The following is a 27,517-nucleotide window of genomic DNA, read 5'->3' on the forward strand; positions in this document are numbered from 1 at the left end:
TTACCTTACATAAGGAAGAGATTAAGTGCTTTAACAGTTATCTCTCACGTAGACCGACACATGTACCCGATTGAAACGTGGTGACACCATTCCTGAGCTTGCGCAGATGAGTTTTGTCTTCTTTCTTTTTTCGCCTCAGTGCTCCCTTCAGTTGATAGTCGGCGTTCGTGCTGTCCATTTCTCTATTCTTGTGTCCTGTCTGCACGCCTCAACTCTTTTCTTGCATAATTCAAAATGTCAAGAGCATCTTTGGTTAACAGGTACAATGAGTGGGAAAAAAACTTGGCTGGGCGTTACGTATTTGTGGACCGGAAATAATTGCACAGAGAAGAATAAAGAGTTAGTGGAATGTATAAGCGCTGATATTAAGGGTTTTGGGAATGGTGCTGAAATTATCTTATTAGGTGACATGAATGCCCACATACAGGATTTAGATGGCTATACCGACAACAATGGGAAGTCAGTGCTAGACCTTTGTGAGCAACATAACCTCGTTATCGTGAACAAAGGGCCTAAGTGTGAAGTGCAGATCACGTGGGAAGTGGGAAACCGGCAATCAACCATTGATTACTGTCTGATGACAGAAGGAATTCATGATAAGTTGAGAGAAATGGTCATTGTTGAGGAAGGGTATAGCAGCATAGGGAGTGACCATAAATGCATCATTTTGAAAATGGGTTATGTAGTTGGGAAAGACAGCAATGAGTGCGATATGGCCAGTCCGAATTTGAACGCTGAACAAATAGCAAATATAGCCACTAGAGTTGAGGAAGAACTTGGCAAATGGCCAAGTAAAGAGTGGGAATATGCTGAGCTTCTAAGTGTAATAACTACAGAAATACGGAAAGAGAAACAACATGCGCGTTGCAAAGGAAAAAAGAAACCGCAAAGCTGGTGGAACAGGGAGATACAAGAAGCGATCGCCGAACGACATAAAGCATCCCGAGAGCACAGGCAGGCAAAGAAGGCGCAGTTGCCGCAGGATGAAGTAACCAGTAAATGGGAAATATACCGGGAGAAAAAGTATATGGTTCAAATACTGGTGCAAGCAAAATTAAAAGGTGAAAGTGAACGTTGGTTGTCAGAAATATGTGAGAAAAAGAAGGCCGCACCTAGAATAGTTTGGAACTGTTGCAACTTCACGTGTGTTTTCGAAGTGCGCGCATCTTATATCGCCTCATCTGGCGATCCTTCAGAGTTCGGACTATTACTATACTAACACGTGCTCCTTCCTATCTTACTGCCACTCAGCTACTTATAGATACGCTCTACACCTTTGAATAAACGTTCATATTGTTCTACTGACTACGCTGATGCTTCACTGGTCTGGCGTTACTGCGAGCACGCCATGGCTATGCTGCAGGAACCACATAAAATGATAGGCAGGAAGTCAACAACAATACAACATATCCTAGACGAAGATGAAAACATACTGGAAGGAGAAGCAGCAATAAATTACATCCGAAAAAGAACAACCGAATCTTTCCAAGGCAATGACGTGGTTGTACTTGAAGAAAAAAGAGCATGAACGAGACCCAGGTGGAAAAGGAGCTGGTGTTGACAAATTTCGACTGGAACGAAGCCGAAGAGAAAATTCCTAAGCGCAGAGCCACAAGGCTAGACGAGGTTCCCGTTAGGCTGATTAATGAACTAGGACCAAAAAATAAGGAAGCTCTGGTGAAAGCAGTGGAAAAAAACTTTAAAAGATAAACGAATACCAGACAGTTGGTGACAAAGTATAATGAATTTAATTTTTAAAGGTAAGGGGGAGAAAGATAGAATTCGCTCGTATAGACCGTTGACCATTACATCGGTAATATACAGGCTAGCAATGCAGGCAATCAAATTAAAGCTTCAAGCATGGGCAGAGAATAATGGCATTTTGCGAGAACTTCAGAATGGCTTCAGAATAGGCAGACGTTTAGATGATAACTTATTTGTTCTTACTCAGTGTATTGAAATAGTAGAAAGCAGACCGTTATATGTGGCCTTTTTAGACATTACAGGAGCCTACGACAACGTAGACCGCAACATTCTGTGGGATATTCTGGAAGGGGAAGGCTTAGGTAACGATTGTCTACAGCTTTTGAGAGAGATTTACCTAGAAAATACCGTTTGCGCTGAATGGGAAGGGATGAGGAGCGAGGAGAAAGTTCATATCAATGAGGGACTGAGGCAAGGGTGCCCTTTTTCCCCACTGCTGTTTATGATGTACATGTTGAGGATGGAGAGGGCGCTAGAAGGAAGTAATATCGGGTTTAATCTCTCATACAAACAGGCGGGTACAGTAGTAGAGCAGCAGCTCCCAGGCTTATGCGGACGACATTGTGTTGCTAGCTAACAAGCAAAGTGATTTGCAACGCCTGGCTAATATCTGTGGACAGAAAGGCAACAATTTAGGTTTGAAATTTAGTGTTAGAAAATCAGGTGTTATGGTATTCAATGAAAACAGTGAACAGACAGTGGAGATACTGGGCCAGGAAATACCTCGGGTAACAGAATATAAATACCTTGGTATATGGATAAACGAAGGCAATAGATATATGGAAACACAGGAAAAAACAGTAACAGTGAAGGGGAAGAGAAATTCAGCCATAATGAAGCACAGATCGCTATGGGGATACAATAGGTACGAGGTCTTCCGAGGTATGTGCATGGAAAGGTGCAATTGTTCCAGGACTTACTTTTGGAAATGCCGTTGTTTGCTTTAAATCAGGGGTGTCACATTAATAAACCTAAATCAGTGATGTCACATTCGTGTCGTCGGCGCCACTGTTAGTGTTTGGGCACGTAATTCAGCACGGACACTTAGGTATCCATTTTCTGTGTCGATTAGTCGGTCCTAAATGTTTTGTCATGCAGCGTGGGCACATTTCCGAAAGGGCAATTTGGAGGTCTGTTCTGATTCTGTGTCTGCTTAATACGCAAGGATGGACAGGATCCGTTTGTTGTCACTGGAGGCGCTTCAGTCACTGCCTGTTTTGGGGGTGAGCACGCTCCAATGTAGCTGATGACAGTGCGGAAACGCTGCGCATGCGTGAGTCCACAGCGTGCTCACCGGGTGCCAGGATGCTGTCGCCGTTGGTGTAGCCGATGAGATCTCGCATCTTCTTCATCACCACGTTCTCCATGAGGATGAACACCGGTGCGATCTCGTACGTGAACCTGCACAACCGCACGCATATAGTGCTTTCAACTGATGTCGATACGTGCGTCACTGTGTTTGCACCACACAGCACAATGTGCGGGTATGAGCTCTGAGTTTCAACAAAGATGCTGTAACCACCAGTGTTGTCCAGGATCGAAATTAGTTATCGAGCTGCTTGAAGCATCAAAATAAAGGCCTCCGACAGGAACATGGTGCCATAAAAATGTGCCACGCAGCCCATTCTGAAGGACCACTATGCCGCAGCTACATTCACATCTAATCGACCTTTTGCTGAGCTGCCTTACCCGCCGTGGTGGTTGGCCACGATACACCCCTGAGAGACAAGAACTTGCCAAAGCTTTTCAAAAACTGGACAATCGGCCGCTTCTGTGCAGGTGCTACTGGAACACCGCCCCCATCGCCCGTCGACCCATAAAGCGGTGAAGGCACTTTTGTGCTTCTTAAGGACAACGGGGTTGTGCGACCATCTGTGACTATTAATGCAATTTCTGTAAGGCCACACACGTCAGTGAACTCACCGCAATTTCCTTCTTTCCTTCCCTCCCCTCTCTCCCTGTCATCTTTGTTTTCCTTCTTTCCCATTCCCCCGGTGTAGGGTAGCCAACAGGACGTTATTCTGGTTAACATCCCTGCCTTCTACTTATCTCTTTCCCTCCTTCCCTTGGCGGGGTGTTGCGCTGCTAAGTACGAGGTCGCGGAATCAAATCCGGCCTCGGCGGCCGCATTTCAATGGCGGCGAAATGCAAGAACGTCCGTGCCCCGTGCATTGGGGACACGTTAAAGATGCCGAGGTGGTCAAAATTATTTCAGAGTCCCCCTCTATGGCGTGACTCATAATCAAATCGTAGTTTTGGCACGTAGAACCCCAGAATTCAAATAACAGAGTTGCCTCGTTTCCTTGCTTTGTGCCTTGCTTGCTGCATAGGTGAACGAGAGCGACATTTCGCTTCTGATGTTGTTGCTGACACAACACTTGTACATGCGTTTTATATTTCCGTTTTGTCGGTTTCTTGCCAGTAGAAAAATACAAGTTGCGAATGCTGACAAGTGCTTGAATATATTAGTTTTCTTGTTTTAGCATTAAGCCAGAGTGATAGCAGTTTAATAGATTATCTTGCAACGTGCTTCAGAAAATGGTTTGTCTAGGAACCACAGCTTAGCACAGAATAATGTGCGAATTATAGTAACGCGTTCAGAAAGTGCGACGAGAAGAAGATATCGTAGAAATATTAAACCGAATTTACGAACCAACTGACAGTACGAACACATAATAGGAATGTGTGCGCGTGTGTGTGTGTTTGTGTGCATGTGTGTGTGCGAGTGTGTGCGTGCGTTTGCTTTTTTCGTAAATAAGTTTGTTAGCGCTATAATATCGATTTTTCTGCGTGACTTTACTGCTTCGCAAAGTTTTGTTGAAATGGGCCGTTGTGTAAGAGAGTGCAAAAGCAATAATCTTGAAATCAAAAGAACAATTATTAGAATTACATTACGTCGAAAGGCATACCGCAGAGATAACGAATCTGACGTCATCACAGCTAGCTTGTTTAACATTGGCAGCGCGAGAACTATCATAAGTGCTTGTATAAAATATGGCTAAAACAGTGTTTCTTCAAACTTATTGCACTTTGCTTTAAGGGAAATTTCACCACATGGATAATTACTTTACAATACATAGAAAACGTAAGTTTGATTATGATTGAAACAATATTATACAAAACTATCAGAAATGTTAACAGCGGAGGAAGTTGCAAGATGAAAGAAAAGCACGAGAATTGCTGTAACAGATGGGTAGTGCAAACGTATGCCATAACAAAAGTAAAATCCTAAAATAAGCTAAATTGGCCTGCATGAACCGCTATGGTTGCATTTACTGTATTGGTTAGTGCCTGCAGATGCGCATGATGAAGGGCAAATGGCATGGCGAATTTACAGTGTTTCGAACAATTTCCGTAAGTATGAGTTAAAAAAGAAAGCTTTTAGTCGCCTTGAATGGATTCAAATATTACGCTATAGTAACCTCGAAAGTTTCGTTTGTACATTGTTTCTGATACGCATACACTTATTGCCATCTATAAAAAAAAAGATTTTGTCCCCCACACCGGCGCCTGCATATACTGCTGGATTCTTTCAAGGCAGTCATTGCAACTTTTGTTTTCATGGATTTGCGTGCCTTTTGTTATCAACAACGCCGCAGAAAGGCAGTATGTTGTACTTCAGCGTGTGACGCTTCCAATTATTCAGGTTCCAGGAGTGTTCTGTGGTCAGTTTGCTGCATTCAGTTCTCAATTTCCATAACACTGCTCTGAAACACTCTAAAATGCACGTTGCACCACGTGCTAATGTTTACTGCTCGAACGCGCTTGATGTTATCACCTTGTGGCACGTTACGTAGCGGAGCAAGTGGGCATGCAGGAAAGACAGAGATGACGAGCACGAAAAAAGCTCACCCTCGTGAAATGAAGATAACGTAAAATTCGCCTACGCAACAACGACGATAGATCACGTTTGTCAAGTCCCGTCTAAATTTTCTCACGTCCGTTTGCGATTTTGGGTTGGTATATCCGAGCTTATCCATCTTACCGTTATAGCCTCAGGATGCCGTAGCATTCATAAAGGTGTAGGTTACGCGAACTTATCCGCTTCACAGTAATGCGATTGTGTCTTGCAAGGAAATAGAAACGCGGTTGCATCTTGCCTGGGGAGTAACCGAAGAATATATTCAAATTGTTTCGCATACGTGATCCTGCTACGTGTAGTCCAAGAATATGCCTCCGTATTTTATTCAAATTACTGCGTAAATTTTATACTAATCACTGAGCTCGCATACAATGTTCTGTACATTTATCTCTTGCGCTTGTCTGCCCTCTTTTGCCTTTTCCCGCTGGTTTATGGCTAAGTCGGCCGCATACTTTCGCAACGGAAATAAATTTGGGCAAGATGGGCCAAATCTAGGTGGCAACGTTAGAGGTGGAAGGCCTTGGAAACGATGAAGGAGTGCTGTGACCGTGCTAGTCGCGTGGACCAGAACTAACGCCAACCAAGCTGTGGGTACTACACATTGAATAGCTTCAATGTTAATACCCACAGCGCTCACCAGCCTGAGCTTCTACTGTTACCTGTAGCTTGATTTAGAAACTAGATAGAACTTTTGTTTTTATAAATTGATTCTTCGTCTCATAGTGCTATTGTATTTTTGTTCCTTCTATTGTCATTATCTTACTCAATGATTCTTTGGAGCTTGTAATGTATTATAAATAAATAAATAAATAAGTAAATAAATAAGTAAATAAATAAATAAATAACTGAAATGTTGTATCAAGTGATTCCTGGCATCAACGTCCAAAACGGCTATCGCTACCGAGCCATTCCAATTTGTCGGCCAACATCTGGTGCACGTCCCCTGGTGCCATTCACTCATTAGTCATTTAGACTTTAAAGACAAATTGTATAACGGACGCCAGCAAACGTTCGGGTTCCTTGAAGAAGTGTCCAAGTCTGAAATGTAATTTAATATAATGCTGCACATAATTGAGCCCTAGAAGTAATGTTCGTGTCACAATAATAAAAATAGGTGTATGTGAGCTACGAAATATCAAACAAACGGAAAAATACAAGTTTACCTGCCAAAAAATTCGAGTACACCTAAGCGCTTCTTACGAGTCGCGAATATGCAAGCATTAATGTCCGATTGAACGCCCCTGAGAGCGGTCCTTCGAGTTATGAGGGCAAGCGAGCGTGTCAAAACGCTTGGTGCGTTTGGTTTGACCTCACCGAGGCGCAGCTCGAACGCGTGCGAGAGCTTGAGCGTGCAAGTAACGCACCGGTAACGCACGCTTGCGAGAGCGAGGGTCATGTGCGTTGCGGCAATGGGTCGCGGCGACCTCACGCAATAGCGCAGCCCCAGCAGGTGTTTCCTTTCGCTCACTCTGTTCCGTCGAGGCCCGAGGCAGCAAGCGCGATCCAGCGTCACGAATGTGCGAGGTGAGCTCGTGACGTGGCGTCCCAGCCAATGGGAGAGGGGGTGCCCTGCTGCTACAGAGGCCGCCGGCTTTTTCGCTCATTGGGTCGTTTGATGCTCTCGCATCGATAAATAACAGAATTGCACCAACGTAACGGTGCAGCAGAATCCAAGGAGTGAGTTTCTAGACAGAATTATCTCACATGTTAGTGTTGGCTGCAGCAGTGAGCCACTCGCCCGCCAAGGAGATAATGTCCAGGCCACTTGACAGCTGGTTGAAGAAGTGCGGGTGACCTGACAAATGGGAGAGAGAAAGAGTACGTGTCGTTATAGCGAGTTCGTATAACAACGCCAGCTACGCTGTTAATCACGGGCACAAAATGTCGCGCGTAATTTGTTTGAACTGTATTGTTCCCTCAAGAAAGAACTTTTTTTAATAGGCAGAGATGACCATTATTAGATATCGATATTACATACATACATAGATACATAGATACATAGATACATAGATACATAGATACATAGATACATAGATACATAGATACATAGATACATAGATACATACATACATACATACATACATACATACATATGCGACGCTAATTATAATCTCATTCAGTAGTTTTCATCGCTCGCTATGTCCTACGTAAGTGTTTTTTTCCGCTCTTCACTCGTAGCACACGATACACAACAGTTCCGCGGGATTGCGCGCCCGCGCGTCGCGACACCATCGATCCCGACAGGGATTTGAGGCAACTAATTTCGCACATTGGCTGCCTTCACAACCACCTGGAAGTGACAAACTGTCCGTGTTGGCTTCCGCTGACCGCGAGCTGCGTGTTCCGCGTGACGCGTCCAAAGCTTTGGAGGGGGCGGACGCAATTCGATCCGCACTGCACGACCCCTAAACAATTTAGGTTATTTGCTTAACGGCTTTAAAATTTGAAAACCGATGCACGAGGGCAAATTTGCTGTCCTGTAGCAAATTTTGCGGCTTTGTCAAAAATTTTCTTCCGTACTTTTTTAATTTTTTGCCTGTAAAGCGTGCTTTGCCGCCTGTAAAGCATTAATGCGGCAAAGATGCCGCAGTGATCAGCTGCGAGATGAGTTGTATGGCAAGCTCACTGATGCTCTTAACAATATTGTGAATATGTGCACTAGTGAGAAATCATGCGCGACAGACGTTTGTTAGTCTACAGAGTCCATACAGGTATACGTGACCTGCAATGTTCTTTTTTTTCTTTTTTACTTTGCAAGAAAAACGGGGCAATGACAGTCGCGATATTGCACCTTTGGTTTGCCGAAGATTGTGGTTCTCCTAAATTTAGCTGAAGTTACTGAACAACGCAAATATTTTCAAACGCTAAAAATTATTCGAACATGCTTGGATGGAGATAAGCCGAGCGAATTAGTTATAACAGCTGTTACGACTTGTGTTCATCGGAGACATCTGTGAGTGGGTTGCTCACGCTTGTCGGAGCAGTTGTGCTTCAATCTTTATTGCTTGTTCAGTTCACATACAATTGCCGTAAGTAGACAAAACAAGCTTAGAACGACAGAAAGCTGAGCTAGTTGGTAAGGATTCATTATGCAAAATAGAAGTGAGGCGTGCAGACAGGACACAAGAGTAGAGAAGTGGACAACACGAACGCCGACTATCAACTGAAGGGAGCACTGAGGCGAAAAAAGAAAGAAGACACAAAACTCATCTGCGCATGTGTTTTGTGTCACACATAAGGCACATGTGTGCATAAGCACACAAAACTCTTCCTTAATCAGGAAGAGATTAAGTGCCTTAACAGTTATCTCTCACGTAGACCGGCACGTGTACCCGACTGACACGTGGTGTAAGGCACTTATCTCTTCCTTAATAAGGAAGAGATTAAGTGCCTTAACAGTTATCTCTCACGTAGACCGGCACGTGTACCCGACTGACACGTGGTGTTACCATTACTGAGCATGCGCAGATGAGTTTTGTGTCTTATTTCTTTTTTCGCCTCAGTGCTCCCTTCAGTTGATAGTCGGCGTTCGTGTTGTCCACTTCTCTACTCTTGTGTCCTGTCTGCACGCCTCACTTCTTTTTTGCATAAAAAACCAGCTTCTTCAGTCCTGTTTTAATGTTTAAGATGGTATGACTTAAGAGATGTGACAGCGACGCTTGTATGCTACAAGTTTTACGCATAAATACGGGTGACAGCACTTATCAAACAGGTGTCGTATACTGTTAGACACAATACTACACAAGAAACAAGCGAAGAAAAAATAGTTTTGTTGGGGACGTCAACGTTCTGTCTATATTTACACGCTACGTTTTTCTTACAGAGCCTCTGTCAACGAACCTGAGGATGGCATGTGATGGACGTCCCCATTATATATTTATTATGCACGATTATGCCTGCACCGTAGCAAGAAAGCGTCTACTCAAAGGTAATGACAAAATGAGCTTCAAGGAGGCACCGAATGTTATTGTAAGCCAGGTGCAATGCATTTGCACGTCGAAGTCGAAGATAAATGCCATACCTTGCACATAAGGCGGGATTTTTATTCGGAATATTTTCCAGGAATGCTGTTGAGCGCGAGAATGATAAATACGATGTCCTCGGAGCCTAGATTTAAAGTCTCCATGTACAGATACACTATGGAGGCACCTTTAGTGCGCTACGGGCAGGTACGTAAGCTTTATAGAGGAGATTATAGGTCCTGGCTGCGAGGCATCTCAGGTTTGCTGCAACTAAATATAGCAGCATGAAGCGTCAGGTTTCGCGAGAAAAGCTGCACTCACGCCCACATGTCACGTGACAGAGAGTTCCCAATTCAAACGTTTTTGAAACAACCAAGAGATTTGGCACAATCCGACAAGCTAGCTATCCCGCTCACCACGGCACAGCGCGCCGCCTGCAAGGCTTCCCACGCGGCGGAGGCGATGGCGCCAAGTACGTGCGACAGGAAAAGGCTCTTAGCAGTGCCGCTTAGCGTCGGTGGCTGTCGCCAACTGATTTTGCGCCACCCTGCCACGCCTGCGTATACTTTTTCTTGTTTAACGGAGGCCGAATGAAAAGGCACGCGGTGCTGCGTAACGCGGCCCCACCTGACGATTTCGGCTCTTCGCGCCTTACGTCACATGACCGTCGATGCAGACAGGTTCCCACAGATGCATATCGCACCGTCAGACACGCTTCGACGAACCTGCGTCTGGGTGTGCGGGACGGGAGTTCAGAGCTCTCCTATGTGTGATGACAGGAAAGGAGTTTGGTGAAGTGGCTGCTCAAGTGCCTTTGAATGACGGTTTCCCAGTAAGGAAGCAGAACAAGAAGAAAAAAAGAATAAAAACATTTGGCGCCCTCGCAGAGGGACGCTTGACTGACATGTGACGTGTTTTCGAGAAAAGGTTCGAGAAAAGGCGGCTCACATTGGCCGTGATGGCATCAGAACTGTATCAGAACTGTAGCGCGCATATTTTGGAACAACCAACTTGGATGCCTGTTGTGCATCAGCTTTGCGTTTCTCTCTGGGTGCGGATTATACTTGTTCGTGTTCGGCAATTACAGCATAAAGAGCCCCAACCAGACGCATCTGCTTTGTCAACCATTAAGGAGAGTCTCCCGAGGCTAAACATTTGGTCTGTTCAGTTTTTTCTTGTGATATTGTAGCGAGGTCCACAATGATCTACCAAAAAGAAAAAAAAGAAAATAATTACGCGCACGTTTGTATAGGCCCCTCAAGCTGTCTATTAAAGAACACTGACCAAATGAAAGCAGTAAGATAAAAAAGAGGGGGGGATATTCGTTGCACTGAAAGCCGCGCTGCGAACGAGTGACACAACCGTATGCGATTTTAGTTCTGGAGAGCGCGAGACACATGCTGCGTCAGCATACGTGCTGTCTCCGCAATGTACACGCAGATGCCACCGCTCTCCGAACTTGCGTCGCGTAGGCTACAAAATTCGCACGAGCTACCAAGCGGGGCCAACTTCGGAGTCAGCAGACCATGTGCTTAGTGACTTAAGAGCACCCACCAGATCTAATGGCTGTGCTGTCTGAATACGTGTCCTTCCCTAATTGTCAGGTACTTGGTGCATAAGATGCGCTAATTCTGACTGCGTTTGTTTTACTTAGATTTGTTGTTTTTATCATATTAAATATTTAAAAAAATAAATGGCAGTTTTGTGCAAAGGCGGAGCATTAAAAGCGATATCAAGGTTGCGTTACGCTCCTCGGAAAGCGCTCAACGATACGCGGATGCGACATGGTGGCGCAACCTATAGCGCACCAGAAACTCCTGCTTCTCAGCAGGAGTATCGCCTTGGCAGTCGTCTTAGAGCGCTGGCGCGAAGAGGAACGCCGGCAGCGACGTTAAAGGCGTCGCACTTCGATGTTGCACGAGATGAGACCCACGGTGAACTGTTGGTGTTAGTGGGCGCCCAATCAAGGGTTTATATAATTTTAGCTCCACTTCCCGTTCCTTTCAGATCAGCGTATGCACCAGCAGCGCACAGCGTTCGTTCCAGCAGTGAAACGGAGAACGCTGCCCTGGCTCCTGCTGCCGCCGATGGAGCGAAGCGCGATGGTGCGTCCACTTGGCTTCGTCGTTCTCGCAGCCAGACGCACTGCGAAAACCTCATAATCCTCCGGGTGTGGGCCGCGTACCGTGACAGAACGATGTCCGTACAATTGCTATTGCAATAAAAGTTGGATAATACATCAATGATAAGAGCGCCTGGCTCTGATTGGAGCTGCTCGGTGCCGCGCACTTGATATACCGGTGCACGTGTGGTGCGTGAAATCTTGTTATTTTTCACCTGACGGTGAGCGCAAGAGTGATGAAGTGGTGCTGACGCGACACGAAGCTAAAATTCTAAAATGGGGCGCACACATATTTTGTAGATTATCAGAAGAGGTTCTCTCCGCATTCCCGAACGACTGACTGTGGCATAACTTACGTGGCATGCCCAGTACTCGTACAGAATTTTATTAATGCGAAAGCATTATATGAACCGTCATAGGCTATACATCCAAATACTTCACTGAGTTCACGTGAAATATAGCCTCGAACAGGAAGCAAAACGATATGTTAAAAGGATTGTTAAGGAGGAAAAATAAGTTTCGCCGTACGGGCGAACGAATGAATGTGATAGCAACATGGTAGAATATTACACGAAGTGTAAGGTTCGTAAGTAAACGTAAGCTAAGTAAAACCTAGGTGCTGTGCTACGGGTCTTCTGTTTGAATCATGTCATCGCACATTTCGTCTAGGTTTATTAATAAAAGCCAAGGCCATTCTTAGCGAATTTACCACCACTTTTCCGTATCGGGTATGTTTTAAACCTCTTTCGTGGGCCGATCCCGTGGGTACTGCACAGCCGCGATAATGAAATTACATCATCTTAATGTTTGAGCTCAGTTATTGTTGGCGTTGTTAATATTAAAGCCTGGGAAGACTTAAGATGAAAGGCATGTGCGGTCGGTGTTTTGCTTGATGACCTTTGTTTGTGGGCTGCCATTCTCAAAATTCTGAGTAATAATGTTTTCAAGAATGTACGACCTGCTATGAGCAACTTTAGTCATACAATGGTGTGGCAATATAAAACCAATAAAACCCGCATATACTGCATGTAATATAGCAGGGCGTGGCATATAGCATACATATATCTCAATACACGTATATGCAGAACCTCACCGTGACGGCCGACACCGACGGCGAAATTCGCTTAGAATGTCTATATAATTGATATCGCAATAAAACAAATATCGACTGCTTTTCACGTTAATGGAGAGGCGAAATTTTTCTAACAAAGTTCGTATGGCGCACTGGTAGTACAGTAATAGATGTTGCAACAAAACTGCTTATTGGCCTAGTTGGTGCTAGCTAAAAGACATGTTTTTTTGCCGTAATTGAACACACACAAAAGGAAGACACATAAAGACAACACGGGCGGCACTTCCAACTAACTTAAGTTGGGATGTGACCCATGAATATATACACACATACACGCATGCGCTGGCTGTTCACAGATCTACGTTACCCAGCGGTCAAACAATCTAGTTTCCGATTTATAGAGCATGATAGATGTATCGCTAATGCAATTTCTACCTTTCTTCTTTATATAGTAAGCTTCCATTAGCTCACGTGCTGTTTGAAATCTACTCCTGCCAAGAATCCTAATCTCAGAAAAACGTGGTTTGCACATGCAGGCCTTGCAGTGCGCAGGCAAATGTGCAACGCCATCTTTCATTAGATTTAGTTCGTGTTCCCTGGCTCGTTCAATTATGCAGCGTCCAGTCTGTCCCATATAGGACTTGCCGCACTCAAGGGGAATTTCGTACACCACGCCCGTAGCGCATCTCCCTTAGGACGTGCTATGTTTCTTTCCACAGCCTTGCGAACCGGTCTCCTCGAGTGTGGTCCTCGAACAGAGTCGACCCAGTTTGACTGGGGCAGAAAAGGCAATGGGTACACCATATATATATTCATGGGTCACAGCCCAAAATAAATCAGTTGGAAGTGCCGCCCGTGTTGTCTTTACATGTCTTCCTTTTACATCACGTGGGGTATCCCTCGTTGCTCAATGGATACCTTCACACGTAGGAATCGCCGGAAATGAAGAGGCTGATCGGCTCGCTTCAAGGTGCGCTCATAACAACTGTGACTGCCCAGAAATGTTGTGCAAGCTTGATGACGATCGTCTGCTGATTCGTCGCCACTTACTCAAGCAGCATCCAGATCAGCGCGTCGCAAATGAAACGTTCCCGCTCCGTGCTCGCTGTCGAGGCTTGCCTCGTCGCGCTAGAGCACAACTGCTCAAGCTGAGGGTTGGTTGCGTGAACGTGCACGAACGTTTATACAGACAAGGGCGTGTGGCAAGTCCATTGTGTACGTCTTGTGGCTGCTACGAGACACTTCAGCACCTTATATTTGAGTGTCCCGTTTTCCGTGAGCAGCGCATGTCGCTAGTGAGAAACTATCATCTCCTTGGCCTGCGGTGTGCGACACTCGAGGAATGTTTATACCCCAGTGGTTGTGCATCTAAACGTGATCAGGCCCATCGCGCCCTACTATAACCTTTCTAGAGTTAACTAACTTAGGTTCACGTTTGTAGCGTGAACATTCAACATCCTATAGTAGCGTGACCTTCAGTGACCGGCCCTACTGTATGTGATCTGTACTGTGTTCCAACGCTTCTCCCTTCGAAGATGGGAGGTAGCGGGTTCAAACACCTTGTAGTGTATATTGTGAACCGACTACCGGTGAAACCGTGATTGGGTGCAGCTGTACTTGGCGTCTCATCGTGGAGCACACAATTAGCCGCATAGCGGACTAGTCATGGATGTAATTGATAATTGTGGAGGCTGTTCGACGCGGCGTCACTTTAATTCCGGCTGCAGGTCGAAACTCGGCAGAACAACGTGCGTAATGTACTGTGTTCTACTTTAGTCTTTAGATTTGTGCTGTTGCTCTTCCTTTACTCTTTCCTCCCCTCCTTCCTATCTTCCATTTCTGTGCTGCTGTCACCTCCCTTCAGAAGAGTAGGCAGGCGTTGTGCCCCATCCGGTGGCAGTTGCCAGCGTGCCCCTCGCTTTCCCTTTCCTGTTAACTATGTATATGTGTATATGTGTTCAAAACAAATAATAATAATAATAATTTGTGTGTGTTCAATTGCGGCAAAAAAACGTCTTCTTGTAATAGTAATAGATGTCACTGGACGTGAATATCTGTCTCATAAGAAAAAATACAATATCATCTGCGTATGCATACTTATGCAATTCTTGATGAGGTAGACTAGAACTAATCAGGATATTAAAAATTACGACGAAGTCACCACTCCTTCAGAAACACCGCGTGATTGCCTGCGCAAACTCGAAGAATATGGGGTTTTACGTGCCAGAACCACTATCTAATTACGAGGCACGCCGTAGTGGGTGACTCCGGGAATTCGGAGCATCTGGGGTTCTTTACCATGCACATCAATCTAAGTGCACGGGTGTTTTCGCATTTCACCCCCATCGAAATGAGGCCGCTGTGGCGGGATTCGATCCCGTGACCTCGTGCTTAGCAGCCCAACACCGTGGCCACGAAGCAACTGCGGCGAGTTGCGTACACTCGAAGAAAAGTCACTCAGAGAATAATAAAATTCCCTCCCAATTAAAAGTTCGCCCAACCAGGTTGCGGGGTACTTGATCTAGCCAATAAATCTTCGTGCTGTACACAATTGTAAGCTTTGCAAATGCCGATTATCATTAGAGCAGCAACCTGTCTCTGGCGCCGTGCTAATGTTATTCTATGTTCCAGATCCACACGAGCAAGCCAGATGGCACATGATTATATTAATCCAAGTTGGATGAGGGCCTGAAACTAAACAAGTACTTATTCTGTACAGATTTCATAAGACGCACATAGAGAATTCTTTCAATTGTTTCAACAAATTAGAGGTTAGCGAAATTGGTCTAATGGTATTTATTGTGTATCCTACTACATATTACTTGAAAATAAAGGGATTCTGTTCTTTTTCTTATAATAATAATAATAATAATAATAATAATAATAATAATAATAATAATAATTATTATTATTATTATTATTATTATTTTCAAAGTCTATACACACTGCACAACATTATTACCATTGTAAGAAATCTTTCTTCTCCTTTTGCCACTAAAGCTTTGCTCGTGGCAGGCCCGCCTTGTGCTGAGGCCGTATCCGTGAAAAAAATTGGCGACTCGGCATCCGCAAATATAGCATATGAAAATCGACTTGCTAAGCTAGGAGCGCTGCTCGGCTTAAAGCCAGTAGGCAAGCTCTGGCGAGCAGCGGGACCGCGGCTTTACGTCACGAGCTTCCGCGAACTTTGTAGCGAAGCGCAGTGCACGCGCGCACAGCTGGCACAGGGTGCGGGGGCGGGAGACGGTGGACCCACTCGTCCCTCTTTGGGGAGGAGCGGTTCCTCCTGAAGTGGGCGGGGCTACCACGCTTCGCGCACCCGCCTCCCGCAAGGCAGCGCGAGGAGGCACCGCGGCAGCATCGATCGCTTGCGTGGCGAGCGATTATCCCGCCCGGCGAACCGCGAAAAGGGAGCGCCGCGCGTCCTTCTTCCTTTTGCCAGCTACGATACCATCCGTCTTGCTCGGCTTTCAAATGCCGGCCGCCAGAAAGCGCGCGCGTGCGGAAAAACGCTTTCCTCTCTCCCCATTCCTCCTTCGCACTCGCTCTCCTTTTCGGGGAGGGCCGAAAGAAAAAAGAAAAACAACGACCAAGCACAAAAATGTAAACGCGTCGCTGGCGAGAGCGCAATCCGCGTCGGAAGCGGCGGCGGCGTTGGCAGGGATCCGTTCAACGTACACGCGGCGAGCAGCTGACGTCATAAAGCCCGTCTGTCCGTGTGCGCGCGTTCCTCTTTCCTCCGCGCGCAGCTGTGCTTCGTTTCGCAGCGGTGGACGTTGAGAAATACGTGTGACGCGGCTGCTGGAATGCGCACTGCGCCAGACTGCGCTGCCGGAATGCGACGTCGCGCCGCGGTGCGTCGCAGTGCGGGCACGTTGCCGTAAGGCAAACTGAGGCAATAATAATAATTTTTAAAAAATTATCTCCGCTTGCCTCGTGTATCTCTCGCGGACTCCCCGTTTTAGTGGAGGTATACAGCGCAGGGTGCGTTCCAGCACCTGGAGGCGATGCCGACATTTTACGTGCTTCGCCGTCCCCGCTCCGATGCACGAACTTTGCATGATGATGGTGATAGCGGCTCCTAGCACTGTTGAAGAACCGAGTAAGCGTCGTCCGTGTTGGAAGCTGAATTTCCGTCGCCCACGCAAACCTTAGTTTTCCCTGTGTAGGTCGAATTCTTGTTCCCGTAATTTAACTCTTTATCCCAATAAGCGTGCGGATGTTCAAGAATCTTTCTACGAGATGTTACTCGTGGCTTGTGTCAGCAAATGTCGCATTTTCTTGGAGTGCATGGCTGCTGCCAGAAAGGAAGCTTTTGAAAGTTGCCGCTTAGCTGCATGCATCGTAGGGATGCGGCCAAATCCCCAATTAAACAGGTCGTGAAACACTGCTATAGGCTTGAGGAATGAGATTCGTTGCTTGAAATGTAAAAGACGTGTCAAAATATTATGAAACCATGGCTTGATTCAACAAAGCAGCAGCAACGAGCCGAAAGGTCGAGACGAAAGGTCTCGCGCTCCGATGTCTCCGTTCTCGCTCCAATAGTCGCTGCGGCTTCATCTCTCTCTTCACTGAGGCGACGACGCGCCTTTCATTTTCGCATTCCCGAATTCCTTCTGTTGAAAAGGCGTCGAGGAGAACGCAATAACGGAGCAATCCCTCGCTGCGCCTGCCTATCGACGAGCGCTCTTGTCGCCTGTGCGCACGAGCCTGCTTTTGCCCCAGACTCGCGACTGTCGCCGCGTCTTGCATCGAGAAGTTGCGGCGCCCAAAGAAACACGAGCGCGAACGCGATAGCTGGGGAGGAGCCAAGGGGTGAGTGGGGACCAATATTCCAATTTGCTCACCCACCGCGTGCCTTTGCCGGGGTTCGCTCTGTTGTTTTTCTATCTTGCTTTCGATCTCGGGCGCATCGTTTATTCTCTGCAGAGCACAGACCGACGGGGGTACGGGTTGGGACGCCGTGGAAGAATGAAAGTGCCGAACGAGCCCGGCCGACAAAGCGACGGCCCGCGCTCGCTCCCCTGCTCCCTTCCCTCCTTCGCAGCGGGCACAAATATTATTTTTGCGGTGCGTGCCCCTGATATGGCGGCTGCCAGAGTTTGTCCCAATGCGACAGAGCGTGAGGCGCAGGCACCCAGCTGCGTGTTTCGTTCGCCTGCGCCCGTGCGTTTTTGTTCCGCGCTGTTCGCCCGAGCTTTGCGCGTAGCACTCGCGTGCTCGGTGCTGCAAGGCAGCGCTGAAGAAAATCGTGCGTTTTTAATCCGAGCATTGTAACGACGGCGCCCCTGCCGGTTTCCTTCGCAGCGAAGCTGTTGGTGCGGCTCAAAGCGCTAAAACACGGTATGCCGTTTCAGTGTCTTGAAAGAAGTAGACCATTCACCAGGTTTATATATATATAGTGACTATAGAAAAAAGGGAAAGAGAGGGTATAATAGGGGTGACCTGCAGACAAAATTTGAAGGGTGTGGGTTAATTAGGGGCTAAATGATAATTGCTAAACCGCCCTTTGGTGCTTGTTCCCAAAGTGACAAAGTATTGTGACTGTCCTGGGATAACTGAAAATTGCGGCAATTTTATATTTAACAAGGATGGGGGCCGTACTATGGGTGACGCGTATTTAAAAGCTTGGACTGCTTATATTATTTATGAACTTCGAAAATAGTTGCTGCGTATGCTCATTTTCTCTATTTGTTATTTCGTTATAAGAGGCACGTAGTTGTTTTTCTGTTATTTCCATTGGGAACTAAACGGGGCGCGTAGTTTATATTCGCTTGACATTGGAAGCATGTTGAGGAGTATGTATGATGACAGCCTGTGATGTGTAGGTTAGTTTCAGTTCTTTTGTAGAAATATGCAAGCGTTGCGGAGAGTTGCGAGATTATCTTACAAAGCATATATATGCTTTGCCCAGTGTATACTCAAAGAACGCAGCATGCCAAAAGCTGACATTTCAAGGAAACAAGAGACATATCAGCGATTCGCAGGCGCAGGTACAACAGAACCAGACAACTAAGGAGTTTGCAAAACGTTCTATCAGCGCGTTTTCGAAAAGGTTATACATAAACCGTTACCCGCAAAGTTTCCCGGCGTCCTATATAGAAGAACTGTACTTGCCATTAAAATTACATTAGGTGTAAGTAAGGGTTACACTAAGAGTGTTGTGTGGAGAAAGTTTAGCCTTCCTGGCCTAATTATGAGCATTTTACACAATCATTGAGGACCCGTGTTTTCCCTATATTTGCATGCGTAATACTAAGTGCGTCATAGGTTTCTCCGGTGACCTCGGTGGATTAAGCGAGGTACCTCGTTAATATTTGGTGAAAATCAGGGGAAGTTATGGGTGACATGCATGCCTAGTTCGGAGAGTGTGTATGGGCAATTATGGACTTTGCAGTAAATGACTTCGAGAAACGCTCCATAGCGTAATAGGTTTGATTTAAGAATGGTGTGGAATCTAGCTTTCTATATCGTATACGTACTATGTAATACCCGAAGAGATCAAATTTGCTGAAAATGGGGGGCAAACCATGGCTGGTGTGCATGCGAAGTTTAAAATATGTGGGTAAAGTACAGCTTTTGCTAAAAATCTCTCAAGCAAGTGCACGAAAGCGTTATATGTAGGCAACGTTTTTGTTTTACTGCGTGGTTTAATTACAAGCAACTGAAATTCTTAATGCTCGAACGAGACAGCTTCTTTGAAAATTGTGCTCTGGTTCTGCAAGGTAGCGCAAGCGTGCTGTTCTTTTGTACGCGCAAATGGATTGGCGCTGGAGGTTTGCCGTCGGGCTCGCATCCTGCGCCCTGCGAATCGATCGAGACGCGCTCCGCCTGCAACGCCGCGTGGCTCGCATTGCGTGCGTGCTTTTTTAACGACAGTCGTGAGTTACCAAAGCCGAATTACAAAAAATAATAACAAGGAAAGAGAGTTACGATGCCTGAAGCAAACTAGGTCACTCAGAAGGTGGGGCCTTTGAGTGTCCTATAGGAACAGTGAAAGTGTTGTCACAGATAGGTTCGAAAATATATGGCACTGAAATGTGTATTACCCATGAAAGAAAAGGACATTGCACCTACAACGGACGCGCAGCGGACTTCCGCGTCAAACGTCCCCCGTAACCGGAAGCCCAGGGGGTCTAATCTGTACGTGTACACCTATAGTGTATACATGTCCATTTCGGATGCTGCTGAAGTGCTGATTGGCTGGGCTGGGGTACTACCGAGGAGAAAACAGGCGATTACAGCCAGTTTCCTAGTCCCTGGTTAAGCTCCAGCTGGTCAGCTCCGGCCGAAATAGGCAGAAACTTGCAGAATACCCCCCCCCCCCCTCCCTACGGTACCGGAGAAACGCGACAAAGCGCTACCAGCTACTGCGCATGCGTCTCACGTTCGATAACGAACCCATCTCGTAAGTTGGTTGCGCGACAGCAAGTGCCCTTAGCGGAGGAAGTTTGAGCACGAAAACGGGGAACGAGCCAACAAACGCAAGTAATAGTCACAGAAATGCATCCAATTTAATAAAGGAATGATGCGCTTGAGAACGTATATTTGTTGCTGTGAGGATACTTAGGTATAGCATTTGTTGTTACGTGGCGCGATTCCGTAGAGAACAGATCCGGCAAAAAGAGTATCTGTCATCGCACAGGTAGTACGTATGCGCGCCGAGGCGATTTTGTAGGTGCTGTCCTGTATCGGGCTATGTTCAGGCGATGATGCAATTTGTGTGAAACGGAACATTGCGGTAGACCGCGAAAAAAACCTATTGTGCGGATACGCACAATTTTCTGCACAAAGTAAGAAACTCTACAGGATGCACCACGAGCCGACGCCGACTCGGTAAAGGCCATCTCGTTGAGGTATCGTTAACAGCGGCTATCCCGCATGCCCTGCTTGCAAATGGATGGTACTGCGGACAGTAGGCATTTGCTGCCGCACTTTTCAGATTACGGGGCAATGTCATCGTAAGAACAATTTTTGTACGCAGTTGGTCGCAACAAAATTTCAACGTTATCTAAAGAGTCATGCAGTGTTCAGCGTTACTCAATAACTATTTCAATATCATATATCCAAAGCAACACAATACTATTTCAGTTTCATTTCACGACGTTGACCAATTAATGGTGTTTCAATAGTCTGTCAACAAAATTTCATATAGCGCAGCAAGCAAACTATATAGCGGGCGAAAACAACGTTCTGCGCATCGCAAAGAAGTTGTTCTTGAGAAGATGACAGCGCCCCCGGTGATTGCTGTCCCGGAAAATGTATCCATACCCAGTGGAATCGCTGAAATCTCTCTTTTTAATGTGAAGCGTTCTTTGAATTATGCCAGGCTCGCGTCAAACACAAGTGCTTGCTTTGGGCAAACACGATGCTCCACCTCGTAACTCTTCGAAGAACCCCAAACGGTGCTGAACAGCCAGCAACCTGCAAAATGCTTCGCATAGCAGTGATTCCCACAATACCTGGGATTTGCATAGTTTGTTTTTGTAAGAATATGGGCTGCTGTTAGCACCATTCACGTGAAGGAAGTCGGTGTTGCAGCTTTTGTTCATTAGTGAATAAACACTTGCGAGTGGCGAGATCGCATTGTTTTAAGCGTCGTTTCCAAGTCATCACCTTCCGTGTGGCCACTTTTCCAATGCTTTTACACGTCCCGAACCCCCTGCCCGCATTCGGTCATCTACTCGCCCGCATGACACTAAGAGTCTCCAATTACGAGTCGATATCACGCGGTTGCCCGACATCCCGGCGGGGGTGGGTGTCCTGAAATCGGAGGCCTCAATAATAGCAGGGACGCCAGCCTGGAATCCTGGCGGTGCCCCCACTTAGTTTTGGTGAGGGCGAAAATGCCCTTAATTATGTTGCTGTGGTCGTGGCTCTTGCTCTGCCATGTGATTGTTTCCGCTGCTTACGATTATTTTTACTTCAATGTCGCTGAAGTGAGACCGTTCGCGATCGCTTGTTTTTTACGCTAGATGCACCAAGCATAATCGCACTCGCAGCCTTGTTATCCAGCAGAGAATTATCGGCGCCGTCGGGTGACGCTAGTCGACTGCCGGGCCGCCGGCGGGCTGATGTGAGCACAGCTTGTGCTCGCGTTGCCCGAACTTTTTCCTCACTCAAAACGCAAGAAGAGCAAGAAATAATGGTTAAGCAGCGACAAAATGTGATTGGAGCGCGATGTTCCCTCTTCATTTTAATCTGTTTCTTTTTTAGTAGTAGTTTGGTTATTATTAATTTCATGATGAACAACTTGCAGCGCACGATAACGAGACACTTTGTCTCGGTAATATCAAGCACTAATTTGTTGTTGACCATTGTTCCACCTTGGCTCTCTCTCTTTTTCGACAGTGAGGGGAAGAAAAAAAAACAACTTTGCGATATCACTGATTGTGGCACAGAACAGAGAGTGTCCGGCAGCAGACACCAGAGGAATGTGCAATGCACAACAATTTTATATCGTTCCTTACAAGTCCAGTCAGAATTACACGTGCCTGTTGACAGCCTTCAAAGAAACGTGATTGAACTTGCACAGCGCTTTTCGTCTGCACCACCTTTCTTTCTTTCTTTCTTTCTTTCTTTCTTTCTTTCTTTCTTTCTTTCTTTCTTTCTTTTCCAATACTCTCCTTTGCACAAAAACTATTAGCGTTCTTAGACGAACTTTGCCGAGTCATTGAACATTGGGAGTTGTCATATGCCTGTCATGTGCGCCTTTACAAGTAATACACAAAAGTACACAGAGGCGGTAATCGCGCTTTTTTTTTTTTTTTGCTTCTCAATGAAGAACGCAAGCAAGCAGACAGGCGGGCAAATGGACGCTCGCCAATCCGCGCTGCAGCCGTCGAGCCACTGCAGACGCATGCACGCATACCTGTGCGCACTTGGTGCTTGAGCGCTTCGGCGCAATCGGCCAGCACGCGCTGCAGCGGCTGCGACTCGTCGGGCAGCTCGAGGTCTAAGATATTTATCAGCTCCTCGGGCATGTGGAACTCGAGTATCTTGCTTGAGCGGTCCTGTTGCTTGTCGACGTAGGCCCACAGAATGTCGAAGACGCGTTGCAGGAACTCTCGTGTCGGCCCGGAGTCGTCCCGGAAAGGGTAAAGGTCTGCGAAGGCAACACATGACACGAAGAAGTAAGTGAGCTGTTCGTGTAGTAAATCTTGTTCATGGATATAGTGCGTTAGACGTACTTGGAACGGAAGGTAGGGCAAAATAACACAATCATAAGGGCTTGTGCTACGGCTTATGCTACGGCTTGTGCTACGCACCCTCCCTTATGATTAAGTCTTTCTTGCGCTACTTTCAATTACAAGTATTTCAACTGTTTGTAGTTATCAGCCTTAAGGTTTACTTAGGTATTAATATTGTTGTAGGTTCTCCAGCCGTTTTCAGTCCTATGTCCAACAGTTAGTATTGTTCAACCTGGCCAACAACAGCGGCGACTGCGAGCGTATAAACGACATACGCCGGACTAAAGAAAGAATGAGACACACGTAGATCACTGCACTCATGTGGTATACAAAAGGCAGAGGCCCATCTTCCGTCACGGAAGACACACTGACAGGTTTTTTGAATACAAGTTCTTCTTGGGCAACTTTACACGCATTTGGCGTACGTGGGATCGGAGTCTATTTGACATCTTGATCAAGAAACGGTCCATTCGCGTCTCCAGTGAGTCGTAGCATGTCGAATAAGGTGTCAAATTGTAGGCCCGGAGGAGACAAGAAGTAGTGATTAGTAGCACAGTTAATAAAATTAATTGTGTGGGCATAATTGGCGACAATATAGTCGAACATTAACCACATTGCACCATAGACCGCGTTATCTCCGGGATGGGCCCAACTGGCCTCTTGGTATAAAAAATGCAAAGAAAGGAAGGCATGTCAACCAAAATTGACGCGAAAGAAGACAACGTTGACCTACATGTGGTTAAAAAAGGACACATGAAAATGAAAAAAAAAAAAGAGATAGAGGGTTCGGGGAAATAAATGTAATATCTTCCAATAGAAGGTAGGAAACATAGCACATAGCTCGAAAATGCCCACAATTTCATAACCATATGAATACATATACCATGTACCTCGATCTTGTCTTCTTTCGCGCCGACTTTGGTGGACGACCTTTTCTTTTTATTCGCATATCACCTTCGCCTAAAAAATAAGCCTTATAGCCATGGACTGCGATTGCGAGCTAGAACAACACAGCTATGATATTTTGGAGTGCAGATGCGCTTTTTGTCCATTAATTCTGTTCTTTACATTGCTGCAGTGTTCCCGACGCAGTCATTCGGGCAACGACTGGTTTGCCCATTATGTAAGTGTCCCAGCTAACGTTAGCCAAGCTGTTCAACAAAATAATTTATTTAAAGAAAGCGGTGTAAGATACGGTTTTAAGACCTACGGTGTTTGTTTGACAAAATGCTGGCAGTCGAACACCGTAGATCTTGTAACTGCGTCTTGCCTCGTGTTTTTAAAATATTTACAATACAATCCTTACACGCTCGCAATGCTCAGCCAACTCGCCCAATTTTAGCCCTGTTGACGAACGGCTGGACGAGCATTCATTTCCGTATGCTCGACATTCAACCTGACCGAGTGAGCTTACATATCAAAAGAGTCGGAAGCATGGGTGAAGAAATAGCTGCGTTGGCGAATGGAGTCCCATAGAAGAGCGATGGCCGACACCCTGCAAAATAGTAGTCTGACGCACATGACTTTTGTAGACGTCGTTTTCCTCGGAGGCACCGCGGCCATGAGGAAGAGAGTGCAATGACTGCTGGTTGCCTTCGTGCAAGACACGGGGCTCTTCGACACCTGGTGATGCGCACAGTGATACTCACAGGAGGCTCAGGTGGCACAGTTGCCGGTTATACCTATGCCAGGCAAACTCCACCTGCTGCGACAACTCGACCACCACCCTATAGCCACTGTATACGGAAGTGCCAGCGAACAGCGTGTAGCTTGTCTGAGGAATGTCAACGGTGCTGCAGGAAGTAATCTTTTTTTTTCTATTTCCGGCGGGAAACTGGCTAGATGAGCGCGGTTACTTCCTTTTCTCCCTGTCTCAGGGGTCGCAGAATGCGAAAGGAGTCTCGGACGCGGCGGCCCGATTCCGTTGGGGGCAAGAACGCTCGTGCGCTTGCGTCCCGAGTGGGCAAAATAATTCCGGAGCAAGGCGGAGCATTGTTCACATTGGTCCTCTACTCTGACGAACCGACCGCTAAATTAATTATACGCGAGCGCTCGTGCCACCCACGCAGTAAGCGAAGTACGTCCGCTATATATCATGCGCTGAGCGATGCAGAAAGGCTAGCTTTAGTAGCAAACACGTGACGCAAGCACGTTATTTTGGCAAAATTCATTATAGTTGGTGTTGTGTTTTTTCTTGCGACGAGAGCATTGATGATGCAGGATGGCCTCCACGTTGGCATCGTTCCGCGCAGGCACGAGTTGTGTGTTCTGTTTTATGTAGTAATGCTAAACTGCAGTTAGGATGGATAGCTGGGCGTCCTGGTTGAGCATGATCTGATGTGAAAGGCGCGAATACGACCATGGATAGAGAGAAAAACTGAAAAAAAAATTGTTGCGTTTTTTTCCCGATTAAACATTATTGGAACAGGCACCCCATGTGTGTGTTTTTCTTTCTTTATCAGTCCTCGTTTTCGCACCTTTCACATCGGATCATACTAAACAGCAGGTAATAACAATGCATTACGTCAGTAGTGCCTACACCTGGTCACACTTATTACTGAAAGAACGGTTATCTCGTCCTGCAGTTGAACTATATGCCACATACGGCCACAGAGAGCGCACAAGTCTTCGGAGTTGTGTTCTTGGGGGAGTTTGCTCTTTAAAAGCTTGCCGCGCATCGGGTCAGGCAAACTGAGCTCATTTTGTTGTAAACTGCTCATTATGACTACTTTCTCAAGGAAAGCTGCCTCTGTGTAATTCGTTCATATAATCCTAACGCTTATTTTCCGCAGTACACCTTCTCAATAACAAAATCCCTTGGTCTTCAGCAACATCAGCTGGCCCTGGTTGCTATGTTCTGTACATTCAAGCACTAAAGGGGGCCACTGAGAATCCCAGAGGTTTGGTGCAGTCATTAACACTTCTATTTTCCTGCTAATGAAGACGCACATCGTATGGCCTGGTAGAGAATCGAAATGCCACATCGCAGTTCACAAACAGCACAAACATTGTCTGCACGAACGAAAAGAACTGTGACATCCGGGATAGCTATACTGTTTGCACTAAATCAAGCCTTTACAGGTAAGTTGTAGAAAATAAATAAGTTGTTGAGGATCTCTGCCGAAGGCGGATATCCACAAGGTGTTTGGACGGAGATCCGAAAATCCCCCAATCATTTCATCATCCCGAACCTCTCCCAAGAGATACACACACGTTGCGGGCAGGAGAAGCCCCCTGTTTCGCCTACAGGAATGCATTCCCCGTGTTTCCTTTTACAATCTCATCCCTTACTCTCGGCCACCCTAAGCAGTCACCAGGCCTACTGCCCACACCGCAATTAGAGGAACAAAGCCAACGGCGCTAAACGATTGCGCTTTCCCCGTCACAAGGGAGACCACCGCTTTCGCCGAGAGGCGCCCCAGCGCGAGGAATTCATTAGCCCTCGCCACCGCGGGAGGCATCGTCGATTCGGGATGGGGGACTCCCCCAAGGGAAGGGTGGCTCGGGAGTCGAGCAGTTTACGTTCACTCGGCGCAGCGCGTCGTGGCTGGGAGCAGCCCCCGAGTCGGCGCGTTGCCTGTCGACACCATGTGTCGCCGATCATTTATTCCCTCAGCGTTCTTTTTCATTGTTATTTTCCCCTTGCCCAGTAAGGAACCATCGTTTCTTAGTTCCCGTTTTTCTATTGCGAAACGCTCAAGCCAAACAAGATATATTAAGAAAAGGAACAAAAACTGCAAAAATACGGGCAGTTCGGAGTGACTGGGGACTTCTGGCAGTGACGGAATGGCTTTTGAGAATGAAAGATTAGAAAACGCGTGCTCCAATTACGTACACAAAATGAGATGTCGGAAAGAAAGCGCTGTGACTAAATAACTGAATGTTCAGCATGGGGAGAGGGGGCGGGGGGGGGGTGCGAATAACAGCGCAAACAACGGGGCGTCCCGACTGAGACCGACGAAACGCTGACTATCAACCACTATTTTATTGCGCACACAGCAGTAGGTGCAGGAGCTTGAATAGGCTGGAGGGAGAGGAGAACATATGAAAATGGGAATAAATCGTCATAAAGATAGCCACGATAAAGAATATAAAGACAGCACAACTAAGTGGTCGCCATCATTTATGTGCAAGATACGCGAGTTCCTCGGTGAGGAGATATATCGATGGCACACTCACGCATATTGTCGAAGTTTTTCAGCTCTTAAAATATAAAATTTTAATAAGGACACATTATCGACGGAAAATACGCCGTAAACTTCCTTAGTTCACAACCAAATCCTGTTGGTCACTAAAATATCAAGCAGACTGAAACAGTTTAACGATGCCAAACTTCTAAAATTGTCCCGTACTCTTTCTCTCAGTCATCGTTTATTTTGCTCACACTTTGTAAATTTAGAAAGGAGTGCAGGAATGCGAAAATTAAACAGAAGATAAAGGAATGGATGCGGAGATGGGAATAGCTTAGCTTCTCAAGGCAACAACAATAAGGAAAAGAAGAAAAGCGGCAAGTGAATTAATAGGGGTCGCAGTCCGAATGATCGC

The 27,517-nt window shown here is 46.3% G+C and overlaps 1 protein-coding gene and 1 long non-coding RNA gene across 3 annotated transcripts in view; one reads left to right on the plus strand and one right to left on the minus strand.

Annotated features, from left to right (window-relative positions):
• Window positions 1-11,786, plus strand: part of LOC129385190 (uncharacterized) — a 38,973-nt gene extending 27,187 nt beyond the window's left edge. For both annotated transcript variants that reach the window (XR_008612784.2, XR_008612785.1), the window contains exons 2-3: window positions 9,450-9,554; window positions 11,596-11,786. This is a non-coding gene — a long non-coding RNA (uncharacterized lncRNA). The remainder of the gene's footprint in view (window positions 1-9,449; window positions 9,555-11,595) is intronic.
• The window catches only part of Gad1 (glutamate decarboxylase), a 138,331-nt gene that overhangs the window by 62,339 nt on the left and 48,475 nt on the right, over window positions 1-27,517 (minus strand). The window contains exons 2-4 of the mRNA XM_050179577.2: window positions 22,654-22,887; window positions 7,331-7,421; window positions 3,059-3,165 (exon numbers count right to left, since the gene is read on the minus strand). Coding sequence (XP_050035534.1) covers window positions 3,059-3,165; window positions 7,331-7,421; window positions 22,654-22,887 — 432 coding nt within the window. The remainder of the gene's footprint in view (window positions 1-3,058; window positions 3,166-7,330; window positions 7,422-22,653; window positions 22,888-27,517) is intronic.

Source organism: Dermacentor andersoni, chromosome 5 (genome assembly GCF_023375885.2).
Source record: "Dermacentor andersoni chromosome 5, qqDerAnde1_hic_scaffold, whole genome shotgun sequence".
NCBI lineage: Eukaryota > Metazoa > Arthropoda > Arachnida > Ixodida > Ixodidae > Dermacentor > Dermacentor andersoni.